We start from the raw sequence: 25,835 nt of genomic DNA, 5'->3' as shown, positions 1-25,835 counted from the left end.
ACGTTAAGGCTTTATATTGTCACCCTGCTTATTTAACTTATATGCAGAGTACATCATGAGAACCGCTGGGCTGGAAGAAACACAAGCTGGAATCAAGATCACCAGGAGAAATATCAATAACCTCAGATATGCAGATGACACCACCCATATGGCAGAAAGTGAAGAGGAACTCAAAAGCCTCTTGATGAAAGTGAAAGTGGAGAGTGAAAAATTTGGCTTAAAGCTCAACATTCAGAAAATGAAGCTCATGGCATCCGGTCCCATCACTTCATGGGAAATAGATGGGGAAACAGTGTCAGTCTTTATTTTGGGGGGCTCCAAAATCACTGCAGATGGTGATTGCAGCCATGAAATTAAAAGACGCTTACTCCTTGGAAGAAAAGTAATGACCAACCTAGATAGCATATTCAAAAGCAGAGACATTACTTTGCCGACTAAGGTCCATCTAGACAAGGCTATGATTTTTCCAGTAGTCATGTATGGATGTGAGAGTTGGACTGTGAAGAAGGCTGAGTGCTGAAGAATTGATGCTTTTGAACTGTGGTGTTGGAGAAGACTCTTGAGAGTCCCTTGGACTGCAAGGAGATCCAACCAGTCCACTCTGAAGGAGATCAACCCTGGGATTTCTTTGGAAGGAATGATGCTAAAGCTGAAACTTCAGTACTTTGGCCACCTCATGCGAAGAGTTGACTCATTGGAAAAGACTGATGCTGGGAGGGATTGAGGACAGGAGGAGAAGGGGACGACAGAGGATGAGATGGCTGGATGGGATCACTGACTCGATGGACATGAGTCTGAGTGAACTCCGGGAATTGGTGATGGACAGGGAGGCCTGGCGTGCTGCGATTCATGGGGTCGCAAAGACTCAGACACGACTGAGTGACTGAACTGAACTGAATTGAACTGAAGCAAATGAAGGCTTTCTTATCTCTCTTTACTATTCTTTGGAACTCTGCATTCAGATGGATTCCTTTTCTCCTTTGCCTTTCGCTTCTCTTCCTTTCATAGCTATTTGTAAGGCCTCCTCAGACAGCCACTTTGCCTTTTTGCATTTCTTTTTCTTGGGGATGGTCTTGATCACTGCCTCCTGTACAATGTCATGAATTCCAGTCCATAGTTCTTCAGGCACTCTGTCTATCAGATCTAATCCCTTGAATCTATTTCTCACTTCCACTGTATAATCGTAAGGGATTTGATTTAGGTTATACCTGAATGGTCTAGTGGTTTTCTCTACTTTCTTCAATTTAAGTCTGAATTTGGCAATCGGGAGCTCATGATCTGAGCCACAGTCATCTCCAGTCTTGTTTTTGCTGACTGTATAGAGTTTCTCCATCATTGGCTGCAATCTGATTTCGATATTGACCATCTGGTGATGTCCATGTGTAGAGTCTTCTCTTGCTTTGTTGGAAGAGGGTATTTGCTATGACCAGTGCATTCTTTTGGCAAAACTCTGTTAGCCTTTGCCTTTGTACTTCAAGGCCAAATTTGCCTGTTACTCCAGGTATTTCTTGACTTCCTACTTTTGCATTCCAGTCCCCTATAATGAAAAGGACATCTTTTGGGGGTGTTAGTTCTGGAAGGTCTTGTAGATCTTCAAAGCATCATTCAACTTCAGCTTCTTCAGCATTACTGGTCAGGGCATAGACTTGAATTGCTGTGATATTGAATGGTTTGCCTTGGAAACAAACAGAGATTATTCTGTCGCCTTGAGATTATAGCCAAGTACTGCATCTCAGACTCTTATGTTGACTATGATGGCTAATCCATTTCTTCTAAGGGATTCTTGCCCACAGTAGTAGATATAATGGTCATCTGAGTTAAATTCACCCATTCCAGTCCATTTTAGTTCGCTGATTCCTATAATTCCTAACAGAAGCAGAAGATATTAAGAAGAGGTGGCAAGAATACACGGAAGAACTGTACAAAAAAGATCTTCACAACCCAGATAATCAAGATGGTGTGATCACTCACCTAGAGCCAGACACCCAGGAATGCAAAGTCAAGTGGGTTTTAGGAAGTATCACTACAAACAAAGCTAGTAGAGGTGATAGAATTCCAGTTGAGCTATTTCAAATCCTGAAAGATGATGCTGTGAAAGTGCTGCACTCAATGTACCACCAAATTTGGAAAACTCAGCAGTGGCCACAGGACTGGAAAAGGTCAGTTTTCATTCCAATCTCAAAGAAAGACAATGCCAAAGAATGCTCAAACTACCGCACAGTTGCAGTCGTCTCACACACCAGCAAAGTAATGCTCAAAATTCTCCAAGCCAGGCTTCAGCAATATGTGAACTATGAACTTCCAGATGCTCAAATTGGATTTAGAAAAGGCCAAGGAACCAGAGACCAAATTGCCAACATCTGTGAGATCATGGAAAAAGCAAGAGAGTTCCAGAAAAACATCTACTTCTGTTTTATTGACTATGCCAAAGTCTTTGACTGTGTGGGTCACAATAAACTGTGGAAAATTTTGAAAGAGATGGGAATACCTGACCACCTGACCTGCCTCCTGAGAAATCTGTATGCAGGTCAAGAAGCATCAGTTAGAACTGGACATGGAACAACAGCTTGTTCCCAAATTGGGAAAAGAGTACTTCAAGGCTATATGTTGTGACCCTGCTTATTTAACTTATATGCAGAGTACATCATGAGAAATGCTGGACTGGATGAAGCACAAGTTGGAAACAAGTTTGCCAGGAGAAATATCAATAACCTCAGATATTCAGATGACACCACCCTTACGGCAGAAAGCGAAGAAGGAGTAAAGAGCCTGTAGTTGAAAGTGAAAGGGGAGAGTGAAAAAATTGGCTTAAAGCTCAACATTCAGAAAACTAAGATCATGGTATCTGGTCTCATCACTTCATGGCAAATAGATAGGGAAACAGTGCAAACAATGGCTGACTTTCTTATTCTGGACTCCAAAATCACTGCAGGTGGTGATTGCAGCCATGAAATTAAAAGACACTTACTCCTTGGAAGAAAAGTTATAACCAACCTAGACAGCATATTCAAAAGCAGAGACATTACTTTGCCAACATAGGTCTGTCTAGTCAAAGCCATGTTGTTTCCAGTAGTCATGTACGGATGTAAGAGTTGGACTATAAAGAAAGCTGAGTGCTGAAGAATTGATGTGGTGTTGGAGAAGACCCTTGCGAGTCCCTTGGACAGCAAGGAGATTCAACCAGTACATCCTAAAGGAAATCAGTCCGAATATTCATTGGAAGGACTGATGTTGAAGCTGAAACTCCAATACTTTGGCCACCTGATGCAAAGAACTGACTCATTTGAAAAGACACTGATGCTGGGAAAGATTGAAGGCAGGAGGAGAAGGGGACGACAAAGGATGAGATGGTTGGATGGCATTACCAACTCAATGGACATGAGTTTGAGTAAACTCCAGGAGTTGGTGATGGACAGGGAAGACTGTCATGCTGCAGTCCCTGGGGTCACAAAGAGTCAGACATGACAGAGTGGCTGAGCTGAACTGAACTGAAGCAAATGAAAAAATGAGACACTTATTAATTCCTGGCTCTGCAGGGAATAATATTTATATTAAATTAATAACAGAGACACTGAATATGCATTTAACAGAAAGTTTGTTATGTTGAGAGGATGGGGAAAAGAGACTAGAGTGTGCAAGAAGCCTAAAATCTTTTTACCATAATATGAAGTCAGTATGGATGGGCAAAACTGGGGATTAAAGTGATAGAAAAATAAATGGGGTATTTAACAAAACAGAGATAAATACAAGGAGAAATAGCTAATGGGGTGAAATTTCCTCTGGGATAGAGAATGGATCAGGGCCAAAGGAGAACTTTTTTTTTTTTTTTTTTTTTTTGCTGTTACAAATCTGTTTAGCACCATTGGTTTTTAACATATACTTGCTAACAGTACTTTGATAAAAGCAAATTTAAAATAATTGCATTACAAATAAAAAGGAAGCACAGAGGAGCAAGTTCAGGGGATAGAAAGGCTTCAGAGAAGGCTTCCCTGAGCATCTGACACCCTGAACCTGTTGAAGGATGGTGAGAGAGCCTGGGAACAGCTTGTGCAAAGGGCCTGGGGCATATATGTTTTCCCTGAAGGCCATGTCTCTTAGAAAGAGAGGAAGGGTGAGTGGGAGGAGACACAGGCAGAGGCACCCAGCCATGGTGGGGACCGTGGCTTCCATTCTCCAGTTACAGGTGGCCTTAGAATGGTCTCAAGGCGGAAGCAACTGACATGACTTGTTTTTAACAGACTCTTTCTCCTTGGTGAGGAGGGGATGAGAGCAGAAGCAGGCGAACCAATAAAAGGTGATGGTGATCTGGCCCAGAAGGGAGCTTTCCGAGATGGAGAGCAGGGACAGGTAGAAAGATGAGAGTTTCAAGTAAAAGCAATAAGGCTTGATGCCGGGAGGGGCAGAGACAAGCTGACAGGCATTTCCTTCATTTGACCTTTTCGTGAAACTTTGGGGCTGGGAGGGACATGGGGGCATATGATACTGAAGAAGAAGGTTTGCAGACAAGTTTCTCAAAGTCGTGCTGCTTCACTGAAGCAGATCAGGGACTCAAACTCACCAGCGCAGTCTGCTAACCCATCTCTTTTGACTGCAGGAAGTGTCCCTGGGAACTGTTGCTGAGTAAAAGAGTTAACTATTTCTCATTCCCTGTGATCTTGTGCAGTAGATGTTTAAGATGATGCACTGCGGTTCTGAGAGGTTAAGTCACATATCTAAGGTCATACAGTCAATAAGTGGCAAAGCTAAGATTCAACCCCAGGAGGACACAGCAGGGGCTGAGGAACCAGAAAAGAAAGTGAAAGTGAAGTTGCTCAGCTGTGTGCAACTCTTTGTGACCCGATGTAGCCTACCAGGCTTCTGGGTCCATGGGATTTTCCATGCAAGATTACCAGAGTGGGTTACCATTTCCTTCTCCAGGGGATCTTCCCGACCCAGGGATCGAACCTGGGTCTTCTGTATTTCGGGCAGACGCTTTACCCTCTGAGCCAGGACACCCTTAATAGGGACTCCAGTGACAACGAAACCCAGGGCCTGGGCGGGGAAGGGGTTTTGGCTAATTTCTTCTTATTTGAGAGGACAGATCTCAGTAGCTGCCCAGTGGCCAGCTCTAACCTGCGCATTGTGGAGAAGGAGGAAGAGGATCTATCCTGCTTTTCAGGAATAGGAGGAGTCTGGGCCCCAGTTTTTGGAAAACCACCTGTCTGATGGCAGAGACACAGTCAGTCTTGGGGAGCCCTCTAGGCTGAGGCTGGAGGCATGACCCTAGGTTTGAGGAGGTCAGAGTCTGACGGGGGAGACATAACATTGTTCTGTTTTGGGGAGGTGGGCTCGACAGCCCTTCCAGGACACCAGGTAGACCTGACAGACCAAGGTGCCAGGTTCAGGCCCAGGTTAGAGGTGCACCATGGACCTCGGTGCCAAGCAGGGCAGGGCCACTCCACAGCTCCCAGACACAGCGTCCCAGCTCCCCAGAGCTCACAGGTGTGGAGCTGCAGTTTCTTCTGCCTTGCTATCCCCAGGAGGAGGGGCCGATGAGGGGTTCCAGGGCCACTTCTGTTGAGGGAAGACTCCCTGAGTGGAATCAATGTCTGACTCAGGTCACACTTCCCTTAACCTGGTGCCCGGGATCCCTCACCACCTCTTCAACCTCCAGCTAGAGTTCAGCAGATCAGTCTCCCCTTCTTCCTTTCACTGCAGCCACCCATTCATCCATCCATCCATTCTCTCCTCGTTGAACGTGCAGTGCCAGGCTGGTGCCAGGTCTGGGGACACCACAGGGACACACACAGAGTCTGCTCTTCTGGAGCTCACAGCCCAGCACAGAAGACACGGAGAGTATCCAAACAAGGGGCACAGCCTGTGCAAAAGCCCTGAGGATGACTAATACTTCCGCACCGGTTCTGGACTGGTGAGCCTTTGAAAACCATACTCCAGATCACAAGACTTCTCTGCTCATGTCCTGCAAGACTCGCAACACATTCGGCCTGAGATGACAAAGCCCCATGTGTTCTGGCCTCTGCGGCCTCCCTGCCTCCCTCTTCTCCAGCTATGCCGGTCTCCTCCTGGTCCCTCAAACACGCAAGCAGGTCCTTACCTCAGCACAGAGCACAGCCCTTCCCGCCCCATCTCCCTCACCAGCGGAAGGCTTTCCGAGATCACCTGCCTGATGAATGAATGGAGGACAGAGCAGAAGAGTGGCTGAAACAGGCCGGGTGTGCCTAATCCTCAGGTAGGTGAAGATCAGCAGAGGAGACTTGGGCAGGCAGCAAGGCCGGGAGGGTGAAAGCCTGCTGGGTTGCAGGGGCTAGGCTTTATTGTGAGCTTCTGGGAAGTTGCTGGAGGGCCTTGGGTGAGAGAGGGACAGGGTCTCTGATGTCACCCCTCATTCCTAGGAGTCTCAGAGCCTACCTGCCCCTTTTGACCTTGTGCACACAGATCACTGATGTCTGGAGGGAGGGCCTTGTTGGGGAATGGGCTCTAGGCAGAAGTGCTGTGTCCCCCATAGTCCTACTCTGTGCTGACTACCACCTCTGCAGGCATTGTCTTGCTGGCTTTCTGAGGGTCTATAACACACGAGCACTGGGGACCTAGCCACAGAGTCAGTCCAGCCCTGGTCCTGAGGAATGGCCCAGTGTGGAAAGGGGCTTGGTGCATAGTAGGTGCTCAATAAAGATTCCTTCCCTTTTTCCCTCCCTTTCTGGCTTTTACCTCCCCTTGCCTTCTGAGAAGGGGTCAGGCCACCCAAGCGGGCAAGGTACTTAAGAAGATGTCGTTGGCACCAAGTCACTTTGCCTCTCGACTCACTAGCTGTGTGATCTGAGCAAACTGCTTGCCCTCCCTGACCCTGGCTTCTCCATCTGGAAATCGGATATGCTAACACTGCTCACCACTGGCGGTGTGGTAGCCACGAGGCTCGGTGATGCAGCCAGTTGGGGATGCAGGCTTCATAAAAGAAATGAAAGTGAAAGTCACTCAGTCATGTCCTACTCTTTGTAATCCCAGGGACTATACAGTCCACGGAATTCTCTAGGCCAGAATGCTGGAATAGATTGCGGTTCCCTTCTCCAGGGGGTCTTCCCAAACCAGGGATCAAACCCAGGTCTCCTGCATTGCAGGCAGATTCTTCACCAGCTGAGCCACCAGGGAAGCCCAAAAGGCTGTTGTTACTACCTGCTACTGATGCGCTTATGATGCTCTTGTTGAAAGAGGAACTTAGGAATGACTGAGTCCCATCTGCCCAGAATCTGGAATCAAGATTGCCAGGAGAAATACCAGCAATCTCACATATGCAGATGATACCATTTTAATGGCAGAAAGAGAAGAGGAACTAAAGAGCCTCTTGATGAAGGTGAAAGAGGAGAGTGAAAAAGCTGGTTTAAAACTCAACATTCAAAAAACAAAGGTCATGGCATCCAATTCCATCATTTCGTGGCAAATAGAAGGGGAAAAAGTGGGAGCAGTGACAGATTTTATTTTATTGGGTTCCAAAATCACTGTGAATGGTGACTGCAGCCATGAAATTAAAAGGCACTTGTTCCTTGGAAGAAAAGCTGTGATAAACCTGGACAGCATATTAAAAAGCAGAGATATCACTTTGCTGACAAACATCAGTCAAAGCTATGGTTTTTCCAGTAGTCATGTACGGTTGTGAAAGCGGGACCATAAAGAAGGCTGAGTGCCAAAGAACTGATACTTTCAAACTGTGTTGCTGGAGAAGACTCTTGAGAGTCCCTTGGACAGGAGATCAAACTAGTCAGTCCTGAAAGAAAGTAACCCTCAATAGTCATTGGAAGCACTGATGCTGAAGCTGAAGCTCCAATACTTTTGCTACCTGATGTGAAGACCCAACTCACTGGAAAAGACCCTGATGCTGGGAAAGATTGAGGGCAGGAGGAGAAGGGGCAACAAAGGATGAGTTGGCATCATCGACTCAATGGACATGAGTTTGAGCAAACTCTGGGAGATGGTGAAGGTCAGGGAAGCCTGGCATGCTGCAGTTCATGGGCTCACGAAGAGTTAGACACGATGTAGCAAGTGAACAACAATCTCCCCATGGTCCGGATGAGGAAACCCCTCATGGCCCAGAGAGGGGACAACTTACCTATGGTCACATGGTTGGTTGGCATGAGCTGGGGCATGGCATCCAGGGGCAATCAGGCCTGTGCTCAAGCTCCAGACAGAAATCTTAAGGGTTGGCAAATATGGTCCAGGGGCCAAGTCTGGCTCACTGCCTGCTTTTTTTTTTTTTTTTTTTTTTTTACAGCCTGCCAGCTAAGGATGGGTTTTACAGAAGACCATTTGCAACTGATTTGAGGAAAGGAAATACTAACTTTGAACTCCAATGAAGCAAAATATTACCCTTCTCCAAAAAGAAAGGGGGGGAAAAGAATTCTACTCTTCTCAGTAGTAGATCTGTATCACCAAAAACAAACAAAAAAAGGTCCTCGATGGCTATTATTAGATTTGAAATGTTGTCAATTGACTGAGTGGGAATTTGTGTTCTCCTGTATATCAGCTTTCATGTTGTCTCTTGGCCCCCAAAGCCTGAAGTAGTTTATTCTTTACCCCACCTTTCTATTCCTCACCCTGCCTGGGGGCTCCCCAGACTCAACCAGTCTCAGGGCTGAGAGCCCCCACCCAGCCTCCCGCTGTGGCTGGGGGACCCAGACCATAGCACTGTGGACTCCCCACCCAGTGCTCACCCCACGCTCCCAGCCCTCCTTGCAGCACTGACCTTGGAACCCAGCTGTCGCCCTGGGGGATGTGTGCACCGTGGCCTCGGAGGCGTCCCGCCACTGGCTCTCGGCCCCCAGCTCCCCTGAGTACCACACTCTCCCTTCCAACCCCTTGCAAGAGCCAAGGCCAGCGTGGGTGGCTGAAATCTCCCCGGTAACAAGATCTGTCCCCCCTTCCAGCCTCCTCCCCTAACCTGCTGCCCCTCCTCCCTCATCCGCACCTGCGCTCTGGCCCCTCCTCCCGGCCCCTCCTCCCGGCCCCTCCCGCACCCCCACGCCTGCCCGCTCCTTGCCTGGCTCCCCATGTCACCATCTGTGGCACAATCCTTCTCTGTCACTCTCCCTGCCACCCCCTCCTTCCCCTCCCTCCTTCCCCGCGCTCTCTCCCTGCATCTCTCTCTGCATCCCTCCCTCTGGCCCCTTCTCTGCTCTTTCCTCCTCTTTCTCTTCTCCTGTCACGCATTTCTCATCACTCCCCCTCATTCTGGCTCGCCACCCACTCGCAGTCTTCTCTCTCTGTCTCTCCCTGTCTTTCCACCTCCGACCGACCCCCGTTTCCCCTCTCTTTCTATTGGTTTCTTATAGTCCTCTGTTCCTCATTGCTCTTCTTTTCCTTGGGAGGTTTCCCCCTGCACCCCACCCCCAGCCTCCTACCTGCAGACCCCCATCAGTGTCCCTTCCCCCTACCACCCAGGACGTGTCCTGCAGTTGGGGGGTGACGCACCAGACGGTGGGAAGTCAGGGCCGGAGACCAGATGGGAGCGGCTCTGTGGGCAGACGTGGCCGTGGCCGCTGCAGGCCTAGGAGGGGGCCCGGTCCCCCCAGCAGTCTAGAAGTGGGCACTGTGTGGGGACCCCAGCTCAGGGGTGCTCAGGGACGCCTGGGGACTGGGCAGGGAGAGGGGACAGCAGAATGATAACCAGCCTGGCCGCAAGGAGGGAAGCCCTCGCCCCATGGGCAGGTAAGGAGGCTGGGGCCTGGACGGGGTCCCAGAGGGTGGGGTGCTGGAGCCCACCTTCTGCCCAGGATGAACTTGGGAGGCTGGAGCTGGGGGCTGGGGGAGGGTAGGAAGGTCTAGGGAGGAAGGAGGACTTCCTGTGGCTTTCTTGATGGACAGAAGGGTCCTGGGGCTTGGGGGATGGGCATTAATCTTGGAATCTCATATCATGACTCCAGAATCTCGGAATCACAAAACAGCAGTGTTGGAGCTGGACAAACCAGATGCCTCATGGCATTTAGCTTAAATGCCAGCTTTCCTGAGCTCCCCTTCTGGACTGGGCACTGTGCTCAGCACACTCCCATTTAATCTTTACAACAACCCTGGAAGGTGGGTACACTCATCTTCATTTTAATAGGAGGAAATTGAGGTCCAGAGGTGGGAAGTGAGTTGTCCAAGGTCACACAGAAATTTGGCATCGTTCCTATGTGGCAGACCCTAAGTCCCCAACCTAGGGGCTGTGGGCTTGTAGGCTGTGCTCCTGGGGGTCAGGTCTGAAGTGGGCACAGACCATCGGGGCCTCTTCCGGAGGGGCAGGCCCAGGGGAGCAGAGAGCAAGCAGAATGCGGAGTCAGCCAGGGACCATCAGGCTGTGTTGTCCAGGGCTGTCTCAGTCCTTGTTATCTCTCAGCCCAAGGCCTTCAGGGAAGTCTGCAAAACCAGGAGGCACTGACGGTTTAGTAATAGGCGGAACTGGGCTCAACTTCTGGCCTCCCACTTACCAGATGCGTGACCTTGTACAACTTACCGAACTTCTCTGAGCCTCAACTTTCTCCTCTCTAAAAACCCTCCCTCTTGGGCTTGGCGAGGATTTCATGATGTGTGTTTGAGGCCTATCCCAGGAGCATCCTCCCACCTGGCTTTGAGTTCTACTTGCTGAACTTCTTGGTCTGTTCACATCTGTGATGCTCTGGGTGCTTCCCTGGGTGCTGTGCTGGGTGCTAAGGTTACAGGTACAAATAACTCCGGGTCCAGTGCCTAAAAGCCAGCAATCTAGAAGGGAAGAGGGTGGGATATAGACAAACGGAGAATGATCTGGCATCCATGAGGGCCGTTCTGAATTGCTGTGGGGCTCAGGGCAGCCACTCACCCTCTCTGGACCCTTGTTCCCTCTGGAAAAGTCTTCCAAGGAGTCTGCCCCCGGTTTTCAGGCAAACTTGTACCAAAGATAAACCAGACAGGGAGAAAAAGGTCCTCTTCTCCAAAGGATGAACCAGATCATGCACAGTACCCCACCTCCTTAAAAGGCAGCATCTAAATTGCAGGTCTGACTTACACCCGAGGAAAGGTATAATTTCCTCGCTTCTGGCACTCTGGCCTGTTAAACTTTGACAGGGAAGATGCACCCAGATAAAGGTGGAGGCAAGGAGTCTTCCAGGGGGGCCAGGGGCTCTGGGAGGGGCTATTTAATTCTCCTGCAGGAAGACAGGGCCTGGCTGGTACACTGTGTTCCTGCCAAGGCTGTGTGTTAGCACGTGTGCATGTGTGTGTGGGTGCACAGGTGTGTGTCTGGGCAGGAGACACCATCCTCAGAGCTCACTCTCAAGCTTCCCCCAAGGCATCTGTCCCTGCAGCCTGAAAATTAGGTTTGCCTGGCTCACTGCTCCTCTCTTAGGAGCCTCCCTCCTCCAGCCCTGGGCTGTGATTGGCCACCTGACAGGGATGCTATAAAGAGGATCTGCACACAAGGAGGCGAGGTGGATGGATTGGTGACGTAGAGCTCCCCAGCCAAGGAGGTGTGGACTCTTAAGTTCCCAGATTCACAATTCTGGGTCTAAGGGCTGATTCCAGCATTCGGGAAATCTGAACTTCTCCAATTCAAAGACACAGAGTCTAAAAATCTATGACTCTACAAGTCAGTTCTAAGACTCTAAAATTCAATTTTTAAGTCTCTAAGGGTCTAGGGATTTGGATCCATGATCTTAATAGTTCAAGAGCCTAAGGAGCAGTAAGGAGAGTTCTGAATAGGCTAGTAAGAAAGCTGAATGCCAGCTGGTTTCCCTGACCAGTTATGATCCTAAAATAAGTGCCTTCTCTAGGCCTGACCTCAGTTTGCCGGCCTGTGAGATGGATGGGTCAGGAGTTGGTATAATGAATCCTTCCAGCTTTGCCCCTTCCCAACTGTGTGAGCTGAGCACACAGCCTCATTTGGTCCCTGTGTGTACTGTGGGGACAACCTAGTGCCTTCTTCATAAGACCCTATACGATGCTGCACGTCACTGCTGAGCCTGGAGCCTGGAGTCGGTGCTCAGTCCCCACGGACTGGCAGTACTGTTAAGATCCTATGAACCCACCATTCAGACTGCCCCTCAACTAGTGCCTGGGGTGACGGGAGGTTGAGGGCTATCCTGAGGCTTGGAGGAGCAAGGAGGGGATTCTCTGAGCCCAGTCAGCCTGGGGAAGCATCAGGAGGAGCCAGGGCGAAAGGGGTTCTTTTCCATTTTTGGCATTGCCCTGCCTGCTCAGAGTCCTTGGAAAATCCAGGTCACTGGGCAAGGGCAATCAGACATGCTCACCCACCTAGAGGCGTCTGCTCTGAGTTGGGGTGCCTCCCCTTTGAAGGAGCTTCACACCTGAAAAGCCATGTCAGGACAGGGCAGTGAGGACCATAGGTCCTGCTGAAGGCATTTCAGGTCCAGGGGTGGGCAGGCAGGGGGATACTGGAGGAAGTTTCCCCTGAGAGCTTTCTTTCTCCCTTGGGGTTTCCCTAGGGAGTCAGGGAAGCCAGCAGCCGAGGGACTTGGGGAGGAGGCATCATTTGGAAAAGGGAGAAAGTCCAGTCCCAGAGGAGGCTCTGGCCTTCAGTCCTGGCCTATAACTGGGTCTCCAGAGAGCCAGGGAGTCCTGCTGAGGAGGCGAGGGCATCCTAGGCCAGGGGCCCTTCCCCAGGAGGGCCTGGATCCCCTCCGTCAGCAGTTCATCCTCCCTTTGTGTCGAGATTTGTCCACCCAGGGTTCCTCTGATTCACTCAGTGCCTCAGACACTGAGACAGAACTTATGTGGAAGGGACGCAGGAAAGGACCAGAGCTGAATATGAGCATCTCCACACTTAAGGAGAGTCAAGTCCAGCAGAGACGCCAGGAGGAGGCCTGGCTCCTCATAACACAGGAGAAATGCAGTAAGAAGGTGCTCACACAGTGGGTGGGGTGCTGGTTCCCACTGAGCCGCTGGGCAAGCTCTTACCCACACTTTAAGGCCTCCTTGAAGTGCCCTCTTCTCAGAGGAGCCCACCCCACTGGTACAGGGGGGAGCTGACTATTCTTGTCCTCACCTCCAACGTGTTATGAATTTCTCCACCATCAGTCAACCTTGGGAGCAGGAGGGACAGCAGCCGCCCAACCCCAGGTTCACAGTCCATCATCCTAGGCAGGGCCTTTGTAGGGGGCGTGGTGGGATGGGCCAGGCCAAGAGGATCCTCAGGAGCTTTGATTCCCAGGGAAGGGGACACCTCTGAGTGTTTGGTTCTTAACTGCATTCAGAATCTGAGGAATCGGATGAATGTGCTGGCCTCTGCCCAGAAAATACAAGGAGGTGTTTTTACCTTTCACCGGAGTTTGGGCAGGGGGTGGGGGCTGGTTATGGATCCGCTGAAGTTCATCTAGAGACTTGGGCTCAACATTGAGGATGAGTGACACGCAGCAGTGTTTTCAAGTGCGCGAGCTGAGACCTGTTGGGGGTGTCTTAGTCTGTCCGGCTTGCTCTAACAGAATCCCATAGACTGGGTGGTTTATACACAACAGAAATTGATTCCTCACCATTCTGGAGGTGGGGAAACCCAAAATCAAGGTGCCAGGAGATTCAATATATGGTGAGGACCTGCTTCCTGGTTCCCAGCTGGCTGTTTTCTAGCTGTTTCCTCCTATGGCAGAAGGGACCTAGGACCTTTCTTCAGAAGAGCACTAATCCCATTCACAAGGACTCTACCCCTGTGTCCTAGTCACCCCCCACCGCGGCCCTCCCTCCTAACACCATCGCACTGGAGGTTAGGGTTTTGATATATCATTTAGGGGTAGGAAGGACACAGTCTATCTCAGAGCCTGTCTCAGTGGCTGAGCCACTTGGGTCTCTGCCAGTAAGGCGATCGTATGTAGAAAGGGCACATATTGTGTTATGGAAGAGTATGACATCACTGAGTTGCAATGTAAGAGGCACTGGCGTCAAAAGCATTTGAAAAGGGCTGGCATAGAGAAAAGGACCTATGTTGTCAGCAGCTGAATGAATGATCCACTTGCCCCTTTACTGAAACATTTGTGGGACACTCGTCCTGTACACAGGGGAAGGGACCAGGCCTCTGCTGGTCTTGCCCTCTGGAGCAGGCAAGCCCAAGTCCCCTGCTGCACCCCTACTGCGTCGCATATGGTGTTCACTTTACCCCTCTAAGATTCAGTTTTCTTGTCTGAGAAGTGGGGCTATCTTGCCAGCTATCTTGCTGGGCTGTGCAGAATGAATGAATGACTTGTCCAACTCTGGGCAGGTGCCCAGGGAGTCTCCAAGTTCAGTGTGATCGGGGAGGAGCCACGGAGAGAAAGTCATGCCCTGCCCTGACCAAGCTGTGTCCTCCCTCCTCCAGGCCAATAGCTGGCTGCTGACCCACCCTCTCTTGGCCATGAACACCCCTGGCTCCCTTTCACCGGTGCCCGCAACCTCGGAACCCGGGAACACCTCCTCAGCCTGGCCCCCAGATGCAGTCCTCGGAAATGCATCCACAGCATCAAGTGCGGCAGGGCTGGCTGTCAGCGGCATTCTGATCCCACTGGTCTATCTGGTGGTGTGCGTGGTGGGCCTGCTGGGCAACTCCCTGGTCATCTACGTGGTCCTGCGACAGACGGCCACCCCATCGGTCACCAATGTCTACATCCTCAACCTGGCGCTGGCCGATGAGCTTTTCATGCTGGGGCTGCCCTTCCTGGCTGCCCAGAATGCTCTGTCCTACTGGCCCTTCGGCTCCCTCATGTGCCGCCTGGTCATGGCTGTGGATGGCATCAACCAGTTCACCAGCATCTTCTGCCTCACGGTCATGAGCGTGGACCGCTACCTGGCTGTGGTGCACCCCACCCGCTCAGCCCGCTGGCGCACGGCGCCCGTGGCCCGCACAGTCAGTGCGGCCGTCTGGGTGGCCTCGGCCGTAGTGGTGCTGCCCGTGGTGGTCTTCTCGGGCGTGCCCCGCGGCATGAGCACCTGCCACATGCAGTGGCCCGAGCCGGCGGCTGCCTGGCGGGCTGGCTTCATCATCTACACGGCCGCGCTGGGCTTCTTCGGGCCGCTGCTGGTCATCTGCCTCTGCTACCTGCTTATCGTGGTCAAGGTGCGCTCCGCCGGGCGGCGGGTACGGGCCCCCTCGTGCCAGCGGCGGCGGCATTCTGAGCGCAAGGTCACGCGCATGGTGGTGGCCGTGGTGGCGCTCTTCGTCCTCTGCTGGATGCCCTTCTACGTGCTCAACATCATCAACGTGGTGTGCCCGCTGCCCGAGGAGCCTGCCTTCTTCGGCCTCTATTTCCTGGTGGTAGCCCTGCCCTACGCCAACAGCTGTGCCAACCCCATCCTTTATGGCTTCCTCTCCTACCGCTTCAAGCAGGGCTTCCGACGGGCTCTGCTGAGGCCCTCCCGCCGTGTGCAAAACCAGGAGCCTCCCGTGGGGCCTCCGGAGAAGACAGAGGAGGAAGAGGAGGATGGAGACGGGGAGGACCAGCACGAGGGAGCAGGGAAGCCGGGGGGCTGGGGGGAGATGAATGGCCGGGTCAACCAGATCATACAGCCAGGTCCCAGTGGACAGGAGCGGCCTCCCAGCAGCACCACCAGCAAGGAGCATCAGTTCCTACCCCAGGAACCCTCGGCTGGGGAGAAATCCGACACACTGCACATCAGCTATCTCTAGAGGCCTGTGGAGGGCCGGGGTAGCCTGAGGAATGGGCAAAGACTGTGGGTGCACCTAGGGTGTGCCACCCGAGGTAGCAGGGGCCCATGATGGGATATTTGGAGGCCTGGGCTCTAATCCCCTTGCTGTGTGACTTACTGTGTGACATCAGATAGGTGGCTTCCCCCTCTCTGGGCCTTGTTTTCTCCTCTGTGACTCAGGGATGGGAGACAGCAGCCTGGATGAGCTCTATCCGATTAAAAGTCTGGAGGGGCATCACCACTGGGCTGATCTTCCTGAATAGGGTCAGGATAAGGGAGGGGGTGGAACTTCCCTGGTGGCTCAGGGGTAAAGAATCTGCCTGCAATCAGGAGCCACAGAAGATGAGGGTTCGATCCCTGGGTCAGGAAGTTCCCCTGGAGGAGGGCATGGCAAGCCACTGCACTATTCTTGCCAGGAGAATCCCATGGACAGAGAAGCCTGGTGGGCTGCATTCCACAGGGTCGCAGAGAGTCAGACACGACTAAAGCGACTTGGCACGCACAGCACGAACAAGGGGAGAGGCAGAGCTGGGCTCTCCGCTTCAGAGACAGAGCACCCTGAATATTGGCCCTCAGAAGGATAAACCAGGGCCTTGGATTTCCCGGGCTCAGTCAGGTTCACAAAAGAGGGAGCAGGGCCCAGTCGTCATAGGGGTCAGTACTGTAGCCCCACGTGGGAGGAAGTCTTCCCCAGTAGGGAGAAGGGGTGTGAGACTGCCCAGGCCACACGTCAGCTCTGCTCCTCTTGCTGCAAGGCCAAGGGCCAGCCCTTCTCCTCTCTGGACCTCAGGCCTCCCCTGCTGAACAACCTGATAACCTCCAGGCCTTCTTGGTCCAGATGGTCAGTACCAGGACTCCTGTGTTCCTGGGCAAGAGAAGAGGCAGATTTTCCAGGAAGCTAATTAAGTCCAGCTTCAGGGCCCCTGACTGCTTGGGCCCTTCTGAGGCTCTGAGTCTAATTTTGTCTTTGTAATTTTGTATTTCTTTTCTTAAACAAGGACCCCATACTGCACAGGCCCCCCAAAGGCTAGCTCAGGCCCTGTTGGGGGCAGCTGACCAACCCTCAAAGCATCTTGCTTTGGTCCTGTGGCTGGAGGGGATCTCAGGGTTTTGAGGGCTCAGGAGCCTTCTCATAGGAGAAATTCTCCCTGCTTCTCCCCTCTCATTGACTAAGGCAGGGACCTGGCCTGGGCGGACTGGCACAGAAAGGCAGAACATCTAAACAGAACTGAAAAGAAGAGGAAGAAGAGGAGGAGGGAGAGGGGAAGAAAAAGGAGGAAGAGAGGGGGAAGGGGGGGAAAGGAAGAAAAAGTGGAGGTCAGATCTGTCTCATGACCCTGGGGCAACGTTGGCCCCCCTGGGCTGAGCTCAGCGGCAACATCAATGAAACTGGGTTGCCAGTCAGTGCCTGGCCTGATCAAACTCAAGGAAAGGATGCCATCAGGATGGAAAAGCTAATGCCCTGAAAGGTATGGGGCCAGCAACCCCTGAGGGCCTGCGGTGCGCTGAAGTGTTGGGCCTTGATGGGAGCTGGGGGCAGAGCTGAGAAGCAGAGCCTGGCTCCCCGGAGAGGTTGGGAGGAGTGGTGTGGCCCTGGCAGGCTGGGGAGCAGGCCTCCCGGTCTTTCACATTCCCCAGGTCCAGGTCGGGAAGGCTCAAGGAAGAAAAGACTAGAGGAGGCTGGAGGGAGACCATAGGGAGGGGCCATTGTCCAAGGCTGGGCCTGGGCTGGCCTGGACTCCCTCTCCGAGATGACCCCTTAGAGCCACAGCGAGACTGGTTCTGAGGAGGGTGGCACCTCTTGCTAAATCTCCCAACCCCCACCCTTCAGAGGGTAGGGGGTCCTCAGAGAAAACGTGGGAGACCTCCAGATCATGTCCAGCCTTGACCTCTCTGGGCCTCAGTTTCCCCCTCATAAAATGGCAGTGGTTGTCCCAGTTTGCCTGCCTCCTGGGATTTGGGAAGAAAAGGAGTCATCTGGGGGTAAACTTCCATGTACGCTGCAGTGGGTGAGGCTGGGGCATAACAGATTATAGAGTGGAGGCAGCCTCCTCCTTTCTCATTAAGTGGCTTCTCTGTCTTCCAGTCCTTGGGGGTAAGGACACTACAGGATATAAGGAAGGGAAGTTGAGGTTCAGAGGCCAAGAATCGGGGGGCAGGCTTGGGGGAGAGTGAGGCCCCATCAGGCGGAAGGAAGTGGACAAAACTAGAGCTTGTACAGAGGCTGGAGGCCCAGTCCTCATTCTAGGGTTCCCGAGGAGGGGCTGGGGGTCTGAGGAAAGAGGACCCCTGGCATTCCAGCATTTCCTGTTTTCCTGATTCCTGGGGCAAGTGAGCCACTTCTACAAGGGTGGCTGAGAGGCCCCTTAGGAAAATTCTGACCCGCACTCTTGTCAATAAAGTTGGTGACACATGACGACCGGCCTGGGCCAACTGCTCTGAATAGCACGGTGTTTTAGATTGGTGTGCCTGAGTAGGGGTGTGTCCATGCATGCCTTTCTATCAGGATACTCCTCTCCCGTTTCTCAGCTCTGCATGCCCAGGCCTCCTTGTGTATTGCCTTCCAGAGTCCTGGTCCTCCAGGAGTCATGGAAGATGCTCCTGACAAACCTCAGCCTATATCCTTAGAGAGCTTGATCCTTGATCCAAAAGCAGTAAACCTACTCTTTTTCCAAATTTCAGACCTCATAGAAGAGAGCTGATTGGTTCTAATTGGGTCACATGATGGCCATATGGATAGATCACCAAAGACAAGGTGATAGAATGCCATGATTGGTCAGATGTGGGTCATAAGTCCATCTTTCCAGCTACAAAGAAGGCGGGACACTGTGACGGACAGTTTGGCCTGACCAGTGGGGTAGGAATTAGGTCAGGGACAGACTCTCAATGGCAGGGAGAAATGAGACAGGCAGCAGCAGCAGCAGGATGGAGGAGGGGCGTGTAAGCACAGCGGCAGGCCATACAGGAGGTGCTCGGGGATCTTGGCCATATCCTCGAGGGAGGTGCCTGGGGTGAAGCGCAGGGCCTGCTGTGTGTGTGGCAGTTGGGCACGGGCTGGGAGCAGAGGGACTGCTGGCAGCCAAGGTTGTGTGGGGAGTGGGGTCTGGGCTAGGGTCGCCTCTCTGGAGCCCACAGCCCTCCAGCTCCCCTGACTTCCTATGTGTCACTCACTACCTGTGCACACACATGTGCGTGTGGGAGGGGGGAGTGTCCTACTAGCCTTGTGCTTCCAGGCAGGGTTCAAGCCTGATGTATCCATGTTCCCAGGGCCTGGCAATGCTGTGGGCCCTTCATAAGATGATTTGGGATAAATGAGTGAATGGGAGAAATTCCATTTCACAGTTCCAGGGGGAAATTTTCACACTGTTACTCTAGCTTCCTTTGGTTGGTACAATGTGCTTGTTGTTGTTCAGTCACTCAGTCGCGTCCGGCTCTTTGTGACCCCATGAACTGCAGCATGCCAGGCTTCCCTGCATCACCACCTCCTGGAGTTGCTCAAACTCATGTCCTTGAGTCAGTGATGCCATCCAATCATCTCATCCTCTGTCATCCCCTTCTCCTCCTGCCTTCTATCTTTCCCAGCATCAGGGTCTTCCAATGAGTCAGCTCTTGGCATCAGGTGGCCAAAGCATTGGAGCTTCAGCTTCAGCAACAGTCCTTCCAATGAATATTCAGGGTTGACTTCCTTTAGGGTTGACTGGTTTGATCTCCTTGCAGTCCAAGGGACTCTCAAGACTCTTCTCCAACACCAAAGTTTGAAAGCATCAATTCTTTGGTGCACTGTGGTGACCCTGAATAAATGTGGGAAGAATCGAGGGGGTGGAAAGAGTCATATGGGGGTTTGGGGTTAGAATCTGTGGCTTATGGGAACCACAGGGGCTATGGGTTCAGGGGAGGCTTTGGAGCTGTGAGCCCAAGCAGGCAGGAAGGGGTGGTGATGGTCCTCCCTGCCTGATTCCTTCTCTCCAGATGTCCAAGTTGCTCAAGACATCCAAGACCCAAGACCTTACCTTAAACTTGTCTCTCAGAGGCAGTTGCCAGGCAGCAGCCCATGGCTTGGACTAGGACTTCATACATCAGCCTCAGCACCAGCAGAAAGGAGTCTGCAGGGCCTGGGACAAGGAAACCAAGGACCCAGGGCTACAGCCCTTTTCACCTCCAAGAAGTGGGGGAGACAGAGGCCACTGTCCCATACGGAAGGGACAGCCTGGGTTCCAAAGGACTCCAGACACAGAAGAAAGCACTCTAAAGACAGCAAGAACTCCAGGTATAAGGTGAGGGGAGTTGTACAAGGCCACAGTCCCATCAAAACACCAGGGTGCTCCTCTGTGGCTGGCAGGCCCTGGTGAGACCTGGTGAGTCTACTGGAAGGCCAGAGGGAAAACACATCCCTTAAACGTCATAAGACCCAAAGTCAGGAGACCCAGGAGGCAGGCCCACTCTGCCACAAACCTACCACGTGGCCTTGGCCATTCACTTGACCTCTTTGGGCAAAGTTCCTTAAGTTGACAAAGGTTTTCCTGCATGCAAGGCCCTGACACTGGACTGGGAGTACAGCGGAGGGAAATAGACACGGTTCCCATGCTTGTGGCTCTCACAGGCAGCCACACAGGTAAGCGGACTACTAACCAGTGGGAACACTAGTGCAGTGCGCTCTGGAGGAACACAGCTGGGCGGAGGGGTCTGTGCTGGGGGTGGCAGTGAGAGCAGAGGGTGAGCCTGAGTGTGTCTGGCAGGGGGACGGTATGTGCTAAGGCCCTGGGGTCGGAGAAAGGCAGTGAATGAAAGGGAGAAAGGCCCAGTTCAGGGACAGAAGTTGTGTCAGACAGGACCTCCTAGGAAGTTAACTTCCACTGTGCATCGAATTGTGTCCCTCTTCCTCAAATTCATATGAAACCCTAACCTTCAGTACCTCCAGATGTAACTTTATTTGGAAATAAGGTCCTTCCAGTCTTAAGGAGTTCTGATGACATTACCCTGGAGTAAGATGGATCTCTTTCAGTATGACTGGTGTTCTTAAAAAAGGGACGATCAGGACACAGACACAATCATGGGGAAAATGCTGGGTGATGCGCCCAAGGGTCAGTGCCAAAGATAGCCAGAAAACCACCGGAAACTGGGAGAGACGTCTGGAACATGTCCATCCTCTCAACCCTCAGAAGGAAGCAGCCTTGCCTGACACCTTGGTCTTGGACTTCCAGCCTCCAGAGCTATGAGAAAATACATTTTGGTTGTTTCAATCACCTAGTTTCTGGTAGTTCAGTCCAGCAGTCCTAGCAAACTAATACAATTACCACCCGCAAAACAAAGCCAGCATCCCTGCCTCTCCCGGGCCTCTGGAAGACCTTGGACATTATCATTCATTCATGTCTTCATTCAACAAGTGTTTATAGAACAGCTGCCAAATGCAAAAAGCAGAAGGTAGAGAAACACAAGGTCTGTCTTCAGGGGCGAAGGAAGTCACATTGAACATAAGAGATAAACGGGTGGTTCTTAAGCCCCTGCAATCTGGAACTGTCTAGTTTTGAATCCCCACTCATCCATTCACTAGCTGTTTGATTAACCTTTCTGTGCCTCAGTTTCTGTCTCTCTGAGATGAAGATGAGGCTAGACATCTATGTTAAGAAGATTATGTGAGTAGTACAGTCCATTGTACAGGGCTTCACTGGTGGCTCAGACAGTAAAGAATCTGCTTGCAACATGGGAGACCCAGGTTTGATTCCTGGGTTGGGAAGATCCCCCGGAGAAGGGAATGGCTACCCACTCCAGTATTCTTGCCTGAAAAATCCCATGGACAGAGGAGCCTGGTGGGCTACAGTCAGTGGGGTCACAAAGAGCTGGACACAACTGAGTAGCTAGCACTTCACTTTCACAGTGCATTGTAGGTACTATGTATTAAATAAACCTTGAGTAATGCTTTAACAAAAGTGAGAAGCCATCCATGGGTGGGGGTGGTAATCTTGCTGGAGGGGTTATAGCCCAGCCAAGCATCAAGAGGGAACTGGAGTTTGTGCTCTGGGAAGAAGCGTGAAAGATGTTCACAGTACGATTGAACAGCTCTCATGTCCATTTTACACCTGAAGACAGTGAGGCCTGGGATGGTCACATGATTCACCCATGGTCTCAGCACCAGAGGCAGACCAAGAACCCCATTTTCCTAGTCTCAGTCCAGCGCCTATAGTTTTTAGAAACTATGAAAATGAAGGTGAGTGTGGCAGGAGTGATGCTGGGTGTGGAAAGAACTTGGAGGCCAATGGTGTCAGCTCCCCCTTGGCAGCCACTGGTGGTGACAGGCGATGTCCTTGAGCAAGACTCAGCAGCATGAAGGGCAGCCCAGGCCTCTGGATTGTTGATGTCAGGACAGAGCGGGGCAGTGATGTCATCACGCTGCTGGTGGGCAACAAGATGGACCTGGGCAACAAAGGCAGATGACCACTGAAGAGGGCAAGCGGCACGCCAAAGAACTCGGTACCATGTTCATCAAGACAAGTGCAAAGACAGGCTACTGCGTGAAGCAGCTCTTCCGACCTGTGGGCTCGGCTCTGCTTGGAATGGCAGATGTCCAGGAGAGAAGCAAAGAAGGGATGGCCGACATCAAGCCGGACAAACTTCAGGAGCCCCTGGCCAGCGAGGGTGGCTGCTTCCATTGATGCAGTCTGACCTTCCTTTGACACTACTCATTTGTTGTGATATCAGTTGTGTTCTAGAAGCCCAGCCCAGCCACCCTCCAGCCAGCCTTGCAGCCTTGGCATAGGCCTGTATGGCAGGCTAAGGTGGCCTGCACACAGGAGTGAACGTCACTGATGTATTTGAGCACACATGTGTGTGGAGGGCAAGGCCAGTCTTCACTTTTTCACAAGCTCAAAGACAGTGCTTGGAGCCACACTTGGCCTCCTCCAGGGTCCCAGACATCCCAGGTCCTGGCTCACATAGCCCAGGAACACAGCCTGCAGACAGCCAGGAGCTCCTAGCCTCTGGCCATCTTGTAAACAGGAAGAGAAAATGAGGCCAGCAGTCGTATAGGGCCTCTCCGACTTGCTCTCTGCTTTAATGACCGGGAAACATGTCAATATTTGCATATGGAGACAGCTGGCCCTGCTGTGCTTGGTCAGCGTACCCAGAGCCTACTTGGTTTCACCACCTGTAAGAACAGGGGTTATCTCTGTGCTCCAGGGTGGGTCTACCCCGGATCATCAGACAGGGCAGGTGCCTCCCCCTGGATGACCATGATAAATGACAGCAATTCCTGCGAGAACAAAGCAAACACACAACGATCACTGCAGTGGGTGGCAGTGACAGGTGAGCTCTCTGCCATACAATCTGTTTCGAACCTCACAGCCACCACTTCTTAGCTCTGTGTGCCTTTGGGCCAGGCTCGAAACGTCTTGGAACCTCAGCTTCCACATCCATAAAACGGGCTCAGTAGCCCCCGACTGTCCCAGGACTGGGAGGCGGCGGCGCGTTAGCTTCGGCTGAGTCGAGCGCCGGGCTCTGTGTCCAGCAGGGGGCGCCGAGTGACCTTCCCCTCTCCCCTTGGCTCCCTCCAGCAGCTCCACTCGGCCGAACTCGGCTCAACTCGGCACCATTCGGTCAGACGCGGCTCTGATCCGCCAGACCCGCTTGACTCGGCTGGACTCGGCTGGACTCGGCTGCATTCGGGCAAGTTCGGCTTTGCTCGGTTCTGCTCGGCTCCACCGGAGCTTAACTCTCAAAGGCCCCTCCCCGGCGCCGCCGCGGCTGCCGTCACCCATCTCGTGTTGGGCTTCTGGCTTACAGGCGCGGTGGCCGGAGCGAAGACGCCGGCGGGTTTCTTTGTGGCGGGGGTCTGTTCTAGCAGAGCCCTGGGTGTTGCCAAGAGTGGCCGCAGCTGGCGGCAGTTTTCCCCAGGGTTTGAGCCCGAAGTGGGGGTGGGGGGTTGTTGGGGCTCCCCCCGCTTGGGGGTGGGGGTGTCGCGTCCCTTAATTTGGCCGAGAGAAGTGGGAGGTGGCAGTGGCCTCCCGCGTACCTTGCCCGCCCCGTCATCTGGCTCTGCCCCTAGTCGGCCGTGAGGAGGAGCCAGTTGGCGCACCTGCTCCCCTGAGCCTCAGTTTCCCGCTGTGTGACCGCCGTCCTTGTTAGGGGCCAGGAGGGCTGGGATGGGGCTGGCTCTTCCTTTCTGTAGGCCTCTTGGGGATTCGGTTTCCCCTTGTGTAAAATGAGATTAAGCTCGCCCAAGTCAGATGAACACCTGTAGGACAGACGTGGGTTGCTGAGAAAGCCCAGGACGGAGAAATGGAGTCCGGAGAGCGAAGTTCGCCCTCGACTACTCAGCTGGTCGAAGGAGGGGCTCTGCAGATCCAGGAAGCAGAGTAAACTAGCAGCTTGGGAGAGCGATGGTCCCATTGGACCCCCTACCCACGTTGTTGGAAGAAATGAGGGAACGGTGCATCTCAGTGGGCCCTCCATCTTACCCCCTGCCAGCTCCCTAAGAAGGGGACGGATGGGGTACATCAGAAGGCCGGGTGGCGTGGGGCAGGTGCCCGGCTCCGTGACTCCCCAGTGGGTGGCGCTCACGGTTTCCTTTGTTTGGTTTCTTGATGACTGCCCTCGAACAGTTATTAATAGATCGGTGACTTGCCATACACCACTTTCATGGCTGACTCCAAGAATCCTGTTTTCTGTTCTCTCTCACTTTATGACGGGCACATTTTATTTTTAAAAAATGCATGAAGGGTTCTTGTTGCAAGCACCGAGTGTCACTATTTTTGTATCTTCGTCCAAACTTTGGGCTGGAAGGTGGGTGTGGCTAGGAGCTTGGTTCTGAGAGTCAGTGAGTCTGTGTCTCAGATGTGTGCCTGAGGAGAATGGGCTAATGTCCTCACCATATTCACTGGGAGAAGCACTGGTTGGTGGCCAGTGTATGTATCCCATTGAATATCCTGGCAGACTGCTCAGATGGTTTAGGTCTCCTCATGTCCCTCTGGCCCAGGGACACCAAGGCTCAGAGGTAGGGGGACGTGGCCAAGGTCAACAGAGCTGGAAGGAAGTGGAGCTGAGATGCAACCCAGTCTTGTCTGATCCAGGGCTTGTCTCCAAGCTACCTGGGCTGCTGTGGAGAGCTGCAGAATGGCTGGGGACTAAGGGCTCATGCACAAATGGGGTAATTTTCCTGATGATGGAAGACAGTGGGAGGAAGAATATTATTAAAGTTGTGTATAATATTCCAGAGTCCAACCCTCTTGTCTGCCCTGCCCCTCATCACAGCCAGCTGCCTGGGAGCCAGGGGCGGGGACAAGGGGCCCTTTTCTGGGTCATTGACCACAGCTGGGAGTCAAAGAAGCTGGACCTAGAACCTGGTGAGAATGGTTTTCTTGTCCAGACCTCAGCCTCCTCACCTGTTAAGTGAGATGAGGCTCCTTCTTTTTTTCTTTTTCCTATATATACCTAGTTTATTAAATTTATATAGCAAAGTTAAGTCATCAGAATGACATTAGCACCTTCCTATGGCATTCCAAAGAAAGTGTGTAAAATATAACTGGCTCAAATGTGTGATTAGTCCCTCAGTTGTGTCCAACTCTTTGCGACGTCATGGACTGTAGCCCGCCAGGCTTCTCTGTCCATGGAATTCCCCAGGCAAGAATATTGGAGTGGGTTGTCATGCCCTCCTCTAGGGGATCTTCCTGACCCAGGAATCAAACTGTGGTCTCCTGCATTCCAGGCGGATTCTTTACTAGCTGAGCTATGGATCAAATGTGTGATATGGATGTTTCTAATTCTTTTCTACAAAGGATTGCTTTAACATCCACTTGGAATTCTGTACCACTTTTAATAACTAATGTAGCACTTCCCTTAAAAAAATATTATTTTCTGACTCTTTGGAGAAGACCTTGATGTTGGGGAAGATTGGAGGCAAAACAAGAGGGTGGCAGAGGATGAGATGGTTAGATAGCATCACTGACTTGATGGACATGAATTTGAGCAAACTCTGGGAGACAGTGAAGAACAGAGAAGCCTGGCATGTTGCCGTCCATGGGATCGCAGAGAGTCGGACACGACTAGCAACTGAACAAGAATGTTATTTTCTAAACCTTTGAGTTGAGGCTCCTTCTCTGCAGCGGGCCTGTTGAGCGTGGCAGGAGCACACAATGGGCCCTGGACCAAAGCAATCCTGTGTCCCCACCCTGCCTTTCCACACCCCCCCATCCCTTTGTCCTCAGATGCTAGGCTTT

General features: G+C 52.2%; 1 protein-coding gene and 1 pseudogene across 4 annotated transcripts; both read left to right on the top strand.

Annotated features, from left to right (window-relative positions):
• The first annotated feature begins 5,648 nt into the window (after positions 1–5,648).
• SSTR3 (somatostatin receptor 3) lies at positions 5,649–18,043 on the top strand. Of its 4 annotated transcripts, none has more exons than XM_042247261.2 (3): positions 5,649–6,229; positions 9,912–10,062; positions 14,303–18,043. In XM_042247261.2, exon 3 carries the CDS (start codon positions 14,339–14,341, stop codon positions 15,605–15,607), a length of 1,269 nt encoding a protein of 422 aa, XP_042103195.1. In that variant the 5' UTR covers positions 5,649–6,229; positions 9,912–10,062; positions 14,303–14,338; the 3' UTR covers positions 15,608–18,043. The 4 variants fall into 4 exon arrangements, with proteins under 4 accessions (XP_042103195.1, XP_042103194.1, XP_042103193.1 ...); XM_042247259.1 differs by lacking the exon at positions 5,649–6,229 and adding an exon at positions 9,056–9,696; XM_042247260.2 differs by lacking the exon at positions 9,912–10,062 and having other exon boundaries at positions 5,650–6,229.
• Positions 18,044–18,503: 460 nt separating this feature from the next.
• LOC114113656 (ras-related protein Rab-6B-like) lies at positions 18,504–24,266 on the top strand (annotated as a pseudogene).
• Positions 24,267–25,835: the final 1,569 nt, after the last annotated feature.

This window comes from Ovis aries, chromosome 3, assembly GCF_016772045.2.
Source record: "Ovis aries strain OAR_USU_Benz2616 breed Rambouillet chromosome 3, ARS-UI_Ramb_v3.0, whole genome shotgun sequence".
NCBI lineage: Eukaryota > Metazoa > Chordata > Mammalia > Artiodactyla > Bovidae > Ovis > Ovis aries.
This window is presented reverse-complemented; position numbering and strand designations above follow the sequence as displayed.